The sequence below is a fragment of the Aspergillus pseudonomiae genome (assembly GCF_009193645.1).
Source record: "Aspergillus pseudonomiae strain CBS 119388 unplaced genomic scaffold BDV37scaffold_14, whole genome shotgun sequence".
Lineage (NCBI taxonomy): Eukaryota > Fungi > Ascomycota > Eurotiomycetes > Eurotiales > Aspergillaceae > Aspergillus > Aspergillus pseudonomiae.
In genome coordinates, this window is record NW_022476006.1 from 184619 (window position 1) to 193275 (window position 8657).

Sequence of the window (8657 nt, forward strand, 5' to 3'; positions counted from 1 at the left end):
ATAAAGAGACCATTTCAATAAAGTGGAATAAAGGAGTATGGAAAATAAGGATGAGGCTTTAGCCCTGTCAGTGTCGAATGATCCAATGGCGAGTTTCTTGTATATTATTAAATTTTCTCTCTGTCTGGAAAGGTCGGCATTGCTTGCGCAAGGAAGTTCTCTGGTATCACTAAGCTCACTTTGGTGTTTCAGGTTAAAACAAGCTTGTTCTTTATGCCGCAGCTTAGCCCTACTAAGGAAGAATTACGATAGTGGGCTCTATAGGTAAAACGGGCTCCACCTTGCTCCTGGCTTAATATGCCGATAAATTATCCGGCAATCAAATTATCCAAATAGGGTACTCATGCTTGAAAGTGTTTACATAGAGTCGTGTTCTTCCTAGCTCAATATCTCAACTTATAGCCCACTCTTTTCTTCTACCGCATCTCATTCATTTCTCTAAGCGACCGGTTCGCGATATCTTCATCAATCACCCCAGTTGCTCAACTACACCTACAATGCGTTCCGCCTACGCTGCCGTTTCTTTGGCTCTTGCCTGGCGCGCTGCCGCCACCACCAAGGACTCCTGGGCCTTCGGCAACGGATTCTACTCCGGTCCCGCAACCAACGCCCACATCACCAAGGCGACCTGGTCTCTTGTGCCTCCGACTGTTCCTCAGGGTGTTGAGGTCCAGGACCCCAGCGACCAAGTCTGGGTATCTCTTTGGATCGGTCTTCAACATACCAACGGTGACGACAGCTCCTACCTGTACCAGCCTTTGCTGAACTGGTCTCCTGACCAAGAGTCTCAGTGTGTTCCCCTTAGGAACTTAAGGAATTCAAATGACGGGACTGACATGGTACTAGGGGATGTCCTGCTACGGCTGAGGAGTGGTGTGTTGCTGCTAGCACTTATACTCCTAGTTCGTATCTCTTTATTGTCTTGTTAGGTTGCCATGCTTACACACCATGATAGATGGCCAGAACGGCCAGGCATATGTTACTATTCCTAGCGGCACCCAGGTTGATTTTGAGGGTAAGTCTTGCATTCCTAATGAAGATGACTTATCTCCAGAGAGAAATATTGACATCATACAGTCGCCGTCGAGAACAACAAGGTCTACCAGACCGTCACCATGGGCGGCAAGGTCGTCTCCCAGGAAACTGACGGTGAGTCCTCACCTGATACACGCTGATTTTCATATTACACAGCCTGACATAAGTACTTCCAGAACTCGATGCCGAGCTCCTCTACCTTTACTCTGGTGACGAATGCTATACCGGCTCTGGCAACTGCGGCACTCTTGAGGCCTACAGTAAGTTCTGCTAAAATATAAATCCACATAAGAACTCAACTTTTGACATAGATAGGCTGGAACAACATCACTATCCACCTCAGCGCCGAAGATGAGAAGTTTGGTGACACTCTCTTCCTGTACAAAGGGTCTAACTCCAGCGGTTTCACTACCTCCGACGGTGGTAAAACCTGGCACGCTGAGTCTATCAACATTGAGCAGGATTCTTGGACTGGTGCCTAGATATCCTTTTGCTGGGTTGTCGCATTAGGGAACTATTTCTTAGAGGATCCCGGTTTGTACGGAATATTCGTTTATATATGCTATTCTAGATCGACGAGCATGGACTCATGTAAATTCTTAATTATCTATGCTAGGCAGATATAGCTCTTCATCTTGGCTGTAATAGCTAGTCTGGGTCTTCTGGATCTAGCTGGGGAACCCTGGATGGTTTAGGTGGCGCGGGTAATACACGAAGCTCGAGAAGCTCGTTGTGGAATCCGTTTGCAAACTTCGGGTTTTAGCGACACATGCCATTTCATTATGCGAGAGTCTACTTGTGGTGGAGAGAATGAGGTGAGAGCTTGACCAGTAGTTATATGAACAGTGGGCGTAATTTATGCCCCTTGTGGTGGCAGGATACGACCTTTACGCCTAGACATCAAATCAAACGAGATAGAATCATCAAAACTATAGGGAGGAAGAGCTGGATCTGGATTCCTCGTCGAGCAGATAACCATCAAAGCCCATCATATACAACCTCAAAGATGCAATCATACCCTCCTGATAATTCCAGATCCTTCGTCGGTTCCGCAGGCCCTTCAACTCGGTCCAATGTCGCTTAATATCCCTATACAGGAGAAACCAGTTAGTTCGGCTGGGTGTAGGCATTGGCATTGTCCATTTAGTCAGATGCTCATCAACATTGATTTTATGTGTCAGTACTTTCTCCTCTCCGTACTCAACTCTGGTCTCCCCTCTATTCTGTTTTATATCCTCTGCAGTGACTGTCGCCCAGAAGTAGGGCTTCTCATTAGACCACACCTCCCATAACCAAGGCATGTCCTCTTGGATCAGGCGATGCCAGAGTGAGACGTGCAGCTGGTAGAACTGCCTTGAGACGAGACGAAGAGATGCAATGTCTTTCGTGGAGAGGCTTTTTATAATCATATCCAGTATTTCTCGCGGCAATCGAGTAAACGGGTCAGTTGTATTCTTGGTCATGGATAGAAGGGGCTCAAATGCACCATCCTGGGGACTGAATGACGGTCCAGTATCTATCGCTCGTTCCAGGATCTCCCGAAGCCTGGGAACGTAGAACGGATTCGCAACGAGCCATTCATCACCCTTGGAATGAATCCACGATTCACCGGCGGCTTTCTGAACGGCCGAATCAGGCTCGTCAAAGTACTGGCGTGGGAAGCGTTCGACATTGTCAAAGTATTCTACGAGATCGTTGATCTCGACACGGCCAAGTCGAAGTCTGGAGAGTTTCATGTACACCCCGAAACACCATGGATGGAACGGCAGTGCCCTGTAGCGTTCGAACCCCTAGCATAAACGGTTAAAATCACACTACACGGCAATTAAGTAGAGGGACCATACATCATTGAACGGGTCCGCCGGTTCAATCCAATCGTAGCCATGTCTTGCAGGAAACACATCCCCACCCACACTTCCAACATACGGCATGTAGTCCACGAGCCCCGAGAGGAAATAATCGCTGTCACTTTCGCATTCCAGGTCATCTGGCGCGGACTCTTCGTCCCCGTTGCGGTAGACCAGACCCTGCCCAGTGTGACAGCCTCGAATCTCCTCCGGAGAGATGGTGGTCCCAGAATATCCCAGTGTAGAACGACATCCCGGACCAGCGACATGTTCAAGATGAGCCCTTCTTATGCCAATGCGACCTGCCTTTTCCTCCAGCCGTTCGCCCATCGGCAGTATTTGTCCGACCGTGGGGAGGTGGCCATCATCCATTTCAAAGAATAGGAATCTATACTGTGGCTCCTCTGACTGATCAATGCCATTTTTTATAGTCTGAGAGTTGCGAACAACCCAAACACAGCCTGTCTCAGCGGTGATACACTGACCACAGTCACTGCCGTCGTCGTCGTAATCATCGAGGGCACAAATAAACTGTGTCGAGTCTTCTGCGGACCACGCCGCTGAGTAGGGCTCATCGATGGTCCGGATACGTGAGATGTTGAAGCTGATACCACACAGCGTGCACGGGAGCTGAGCAAAGATGTCAGAAGGAACGCACTGCGCGTGATGAATGAATAACGAACCTCGGATTCTTTTAGTATGCAATTAGTGAGACTGTACATAAATGTTCAGACTTGGCTCGTACCCATAGTGTATTGTATAACTTCAGATACAGACTTTTTTTTTGGTTGACAACGGTTGATATTAGGTCTACCTGCCGAAGTCTGCTCACGGTACCCCTTTAGCTCAGAGAGATAATGCTTTGATGAGGAGCTGTAGAACTGGGATTCGACAGATCTTCAATACGAGCAGTCTGTCGATCGATGGCGGTCTGCCTAGTTTCTGTCTGGGAATTAGTCATAGTCCTGGCATTGCCACAAATTAAATCGATCAGGGACGGATCCACCCTTCGTATTCCTTGCATCCTTATCCTTCTTAACTATGTGGAGACTATGCGGAGGTGAACAGGGGACTTTCGTGCCTGAGCCATGAACAGCACTCCAAAATATTAGGGCTTTGGTGGAGCGTGAGAAGTTTAGAAGCCAAACAACCATGCAGATATGAACCTAAGCGTGGACCATATCTTTTTATCAGGGTTGGAATGTTCAGCAAGGATGGTCCGAATAATATCAATTATCCAAGATCCTTAAGCTTTGCGATAGTATGTATATACGTTTGTGGCCTGTGAAGTTTAGTCCAATATATCTACACCACGGGTCTGAGAAAAGGTAGAAACAAAGACTGGATTGTAACCTACTACTTTATGATTGGAGTCATTGATACTAAGTAGGAGGAGCGAAGCAAAGGTAGAGGCAACGAAGCAATATAGCGAGCCAAAAACATTGATATCGGCCGCACTCGCCAACAATCTTCAGTTCCGAGTCAGGTGAAGATTCCATAGTCGAAGGCAGCATTGTGCTTAATTATCTTTTGTAACCTTAAACTTCGATCATTATGAATAAAATATCGATGCAGTCTTTATTTCTCTAGTCGGCCTCTCCAGCCAATACAAAACAACTAGTGCCATTCTGTATGCCACATCACATTCGATAGCAGAGACCTGGTGGGCCCAAGACATCGTGCACCCGACAGTAAAAAGAGAGATGTGAGCTAGAGGTTTCCGCTGCACCTTTAGTAGTTACCATAATCCTTGCGCCAAGAATAGGGAATAGAGCAGATCCTGCTCGATCCATATCAAAGATCTTCCGTCTCATATCTGGAACCAAAGTGTCAAGATACCGCTCAAGGGCTCCGTGTTCATGGCTGTCCTTCGCTGCTGCTATCGCTCGGGGATCGAATCCTGGTAACTTGAATACATGCCGGTAGAAATTCAGAAGCTGCCACCTCTCCCAGCTGTTAGTCATATCGAAGCCGAAGCCTACTTCACACTCAGGATCGAGATGTGTTTCGAAGTAGCGTTGATATGGGTGATCATGCTGCATTCTAAAGCAGCTGCAAAACCTGCCAGAGAGAGCATGGCTTACTCCACTCATGAGCCTGAACACAGAGTAGATCGTCCCAGAAGGCCTTTTGAGTCGGATTCCGTTTTGAGCTAGATTCGACACATCAATTCCATGTTTTGCCATCAATTCTGCCATCGTGGAGGTTTCATATGCGGAGACTATGTCGTCAAAGGTCGCACTGGAGGCAGCCAGCCACAGATACTTGACAGAGAGCTCCTGGCGCTGTCGGAAGGACTTGCAGTAGCAGAAGCCAAAGTTGATCCAGGCCGAGGAGTTGATGTCTGGAACTTGCCAGATGGAAGGTTGTATGGCTATGAACAGTTTGAAGACTTCAGTCTGCCCGGGGGTTAATCTCCATCCCTTTTCGAATTTGTCGTACAAGTCCAGAAGATCTATTGCATTGGCAAATGCTGTCTCCCAAATCCCGTACACATACTTCTCCATGTTAGGGACTGGAAACGGTCCTCTTTTGAGGCGTTCTAGGTACCATGTTATACAGTCGCACTGCGGCTGTCCGGGGTTCTGCTTGATATGTAAATTACAGAAGAGCTCTAGAACTTCACCAAGCCTTCCAGCCTCCTGATACTTATTGAGGACTCTGACAGGAGAGCGACAGGTGACTAGCACAGCATCGTAAAGACAGACGAGATGGAGAGCCTCGACAATATTCGAGCAGTTGTTAAAACCAAACCTGCAGCAGATATAACCATCAGCAAACAGATCGAGAAGTGAAACCCGAAGAATTTGCTGATTGTGGCCCGTCATTGCCCTCTTCACACGTCTGATAATCAGTCTGAAGAAGTCAATGTCGATGGGGCGGTTCGGTGTCCGGCAAATGAAGACATGCCTCTGCCAATCTCGCCGTTGGCAAGTGTGGGAGCAGTACTGTGTCCAGCATGCCGAGCATCTGGCTCCAGCTGGTTTACTGCAATATCGGCACAGCTTGGCGTTGGTGATCACAGGCGGTGGCATCTCATCTATTAGTTCCAATGAGCATTGGCTTCTGTCGTGATTGATTTTGTACATCTCAGCCTGGTCGATTGGCAGATGGGTGCTAATGCGGGGCATACTCGGCGCCAGGAAATTGGCGTATCCTGGTTTACCAGCTACAGGTGAAAACTGAACTTGTCTATCAGCAGCAGAGAAGGCGCCCGGAACCATAAGACTTCTGCACTTATCAATACCAGACAGTTCAAAATATGCCATGGGGACCTTACCTTAGGGTTGAAGGCTTTTCAGAATATCTTGGTTCATCATCTTGCCTGGCCTGCGCCGTGGATAACGCCGCCGAGGATTGCTGACATAGGTTTCTGTGGGGGAGAGGATATGGCATGCTGAGCGCCGTATGCAGCCTTCTTCTCAGAGATGCAGCAAAAGTACTCATCAGCGGAGCAAGCCACTCTAAGCTGCCACCTGCTAATACATCTTGCGGTAATCCCCACCTAGGAAAGACCGTTTCATGCGTTCCACGCGCCAAGAACTTCCCGTGAGACACCCGAAACGTGTCACAGAAAAAGCAGCACTTCTTGCTACATCCGATATAGGGAAAGACCTGGTCGACGCTATCAGAATAGCGACCCTCAAGGTACATCATTAGCTGAACCTCTGCGTGAACTGATCTGGGAATACGCAATAATTTTCTATAATTTCTGACAGTTGCTTTGTCTTGCAAAAGTCCTACCCACCCATTATGCTGTGGCCGACACTGGAGTGCTATTAAGTCGTCCAGCGGTAATCCTTTGCCCAGTGGAGGGTAACTCTTAGTTTTGAATATGGAAACTGGTACGGAGATGAACCTGAAGGAGTTGAAATGCTCCAGCTTAAGCCTTGAAGCCAGCTCGACTAATGTTACTGCGGCGTGGAAAGTTCGAGCGAGGAAGAGAAGGGCATCCCAAGCTTTTTTGAAAAGCTTTTTGCGTCCATGTAGCGCCTGCATAAGTAGATTCTTCAGGGCTGGCCGCTGTCTGGGATTTTGGATGATGGTATAAAAGCGCCTGAGGAAATCCCGTAGCTCGTCATAGTGCGTGGTACTAAGATCAGACATCCCAAAAAGTGTCTGGATGCTAACGCATACCTCTACCACCGCTTCATCCCTATCTTTGTCTGAGAGGCAGTCGAGGGCCTCCCGCGAGAGTTCGGGTTGTCTCCCGTCGATGCCAATAATAAGACCTTCCCACTCCCTTGCCTCCAGTGTCTGGGGTACTACATGTTTCATAACATCTGCCGTGAGCGTATCAGACAGTTTGGCCCTAGAGGCCTGCTCAAATGCCTGTCGAACTGCTGCCGAGTAATATTCAACTCGAGGTCTGTTGTGCTCAAATATGAGATCAAACACCTGTGATTCATGGGCTTCCTTTGGACCTACTAATAATCAGATGCCCCAGACCAAAAAAAGTAGCAGGAAGGAAAGACCTACTATCGTTCAAAATAAAAGAAAGCAGCTCGTCTAGCCTGCCGAGGAACACTTCGTCCTCCTCTTGAAGGCCCTCATTCTTGGAACACAAAAAGGTTACACAGTGAAGACTACTGTCCTCCACCATAACTACACTCGCGACATGCTTTGCATCAATGTTGCCCTGGTTCCTCTTTCCCTTCCCATATGGGCCTGTTTTGGCTGTCTTAAACCTGGCTAGGATCTCAGCAAGGCGATCCAACGAGCGTTGCTTCAAGAGGACAAGAGCAGCGGCCGAGTCGTCGGTAGGCACTTCATCTTCAAATTCTGCTTCGTCAGAGAGCTTTTCCAGCTCTTTATCAGTCCCCTGTTCAGGCCCTTTGGATGATGGTTTGTCGTCACCGAGTTGGCCATAGCTGATGCATTCCGGGGGTCGCTGGAAGATGAGGGAAATTAGAGTTGTTAGAGAATGGATCTCTCGATGTAAAGAAGAATTTGTCCATTGTTATGGCTTATTTAGTAGAGCATCTCCATAGCTGTGATGAATAGTGTGATGAATAGTGTGATGCGTACTCGGCTCTTGGTGGGATCGTCAGGCTGAAAGTTGGGCGCTACAACGATGACAGGGATCTGGTGTCACTAACAGCGGGCAACAGGTATTATTGGTACTTTTGCAGTGCCAAAATATCAAGCTTTGTCGTAAAATCGTTATGTCTTCCACGAAGTCCCTCTACAAGTATCCCACTCAGCTCAAACTCCTGTCCGAGTCATATAAAAACCACTAGTATCATAATATTGATCGTTGTGTCATGTACAGTGACTGTAAGTTTAGATCTCAGATAAAGACCATTCTATAGCCCTGGTCGCTGTACATGGCCAACATCGAGGATATTATAGAGTGCTATTCTGTATGCAACCCTTGCTATCCGCGTCATTTATACCCAACTATTCAAAATCTCTTACATAGGGATAGTACGGAAGGTTGTGCACATTATACCTAATCCACGAATATAAACCCTTGAAGCAGATTACCCTGTCCATCGAGTCTCTACCAGGCCGTTAACCAGCTGCCATTGCCGAAATTTGAGTTTACCTCGGAGTCCATCCCGATATCGCCCTCGGAGGATATAGAAGATGCGACATGGCTTAGCACAGTTTCTCAGTTTTCTAAGCCACTACGTGTAAAAGAATCGATCACATCGCAATGATTGCGAGACGGACCAATTAGATATCTCTGTATAACCTTCACACCGTTATTCGTATACTAGCAGGGATACCAAAGAGGCTAGTTGCCTAGCAACGCCAATCCATGAAGAGACA

At 47.7% G+C, this 8657-nt stretch overlaps 3 protein-coding genes across 3 annotated transcripts; 1 reads left to right on the plus strand and 2 right to left on the minus strand.

The window, feature by feature from the left end:
• Positions 1-497: 497 nt before the first annotated feature.
• Positions 498-1517, plus strand: BDV37DRAFT_269587 (uncharacterized protein; the record flags this gene model as incomplete). The annotated part of the gene is made up of 6 exons (XM_032084391.1): positions 498-790; positions 847-902; positions 956-1015; positions 1078-1149; positions 1212-1295; positions 1351-1517. The coding sequence occupies 6 exons, from the start codon at positions 498-500 to the stop codon at positions 1515-1517; spliced, it is 732 nt and encodes a 243-aa protein (XP_031944171.1).
• Positions 1518-1891: 374 nt separating this feature from the next.
• On the minus strand, positions 1892-3631 carry BDV37DRAFT_291569 (F-box protein; the record flags this gene model as incomplete). Its single annotated transcript, XM_032088975.1, has 4 exons — positions 1892-1928; positions 2101-2825; positions 2880-3512; positions 3617-3631. 4 exons carry the CDS (start codon positions 3629-3631, stop codon positions 1892-1894), a joined length of 1410 nt encoding a protein of 469 aa, XP_031944172.1.
• Positions 3632-4522: 891 nt separating this feature from the next.
• Positions 4523-8220, minus strand: BDV37DRAFT_269589 (nucleic acid/nucleotide deaminase domain-containing protein; the record flags this gene model as incomplete). The annotated part of the gene is made up of 5 exons (XM_032084392.1): positions 4523-5297; positions 6163-7214; positions 7245-7309; positions 7362-7812; positions 8185-8220. The coding sequence occupies 5 exons, from the start codon at positions 8218-8220 to the stop codon at positions 4523-4525; spliced, it is 2379 nt and encodes a 792-aa protein (XP_031944173.1).
• Between the last annotated feature and the right edge of the window lie 437 nt (positions 8221-8657).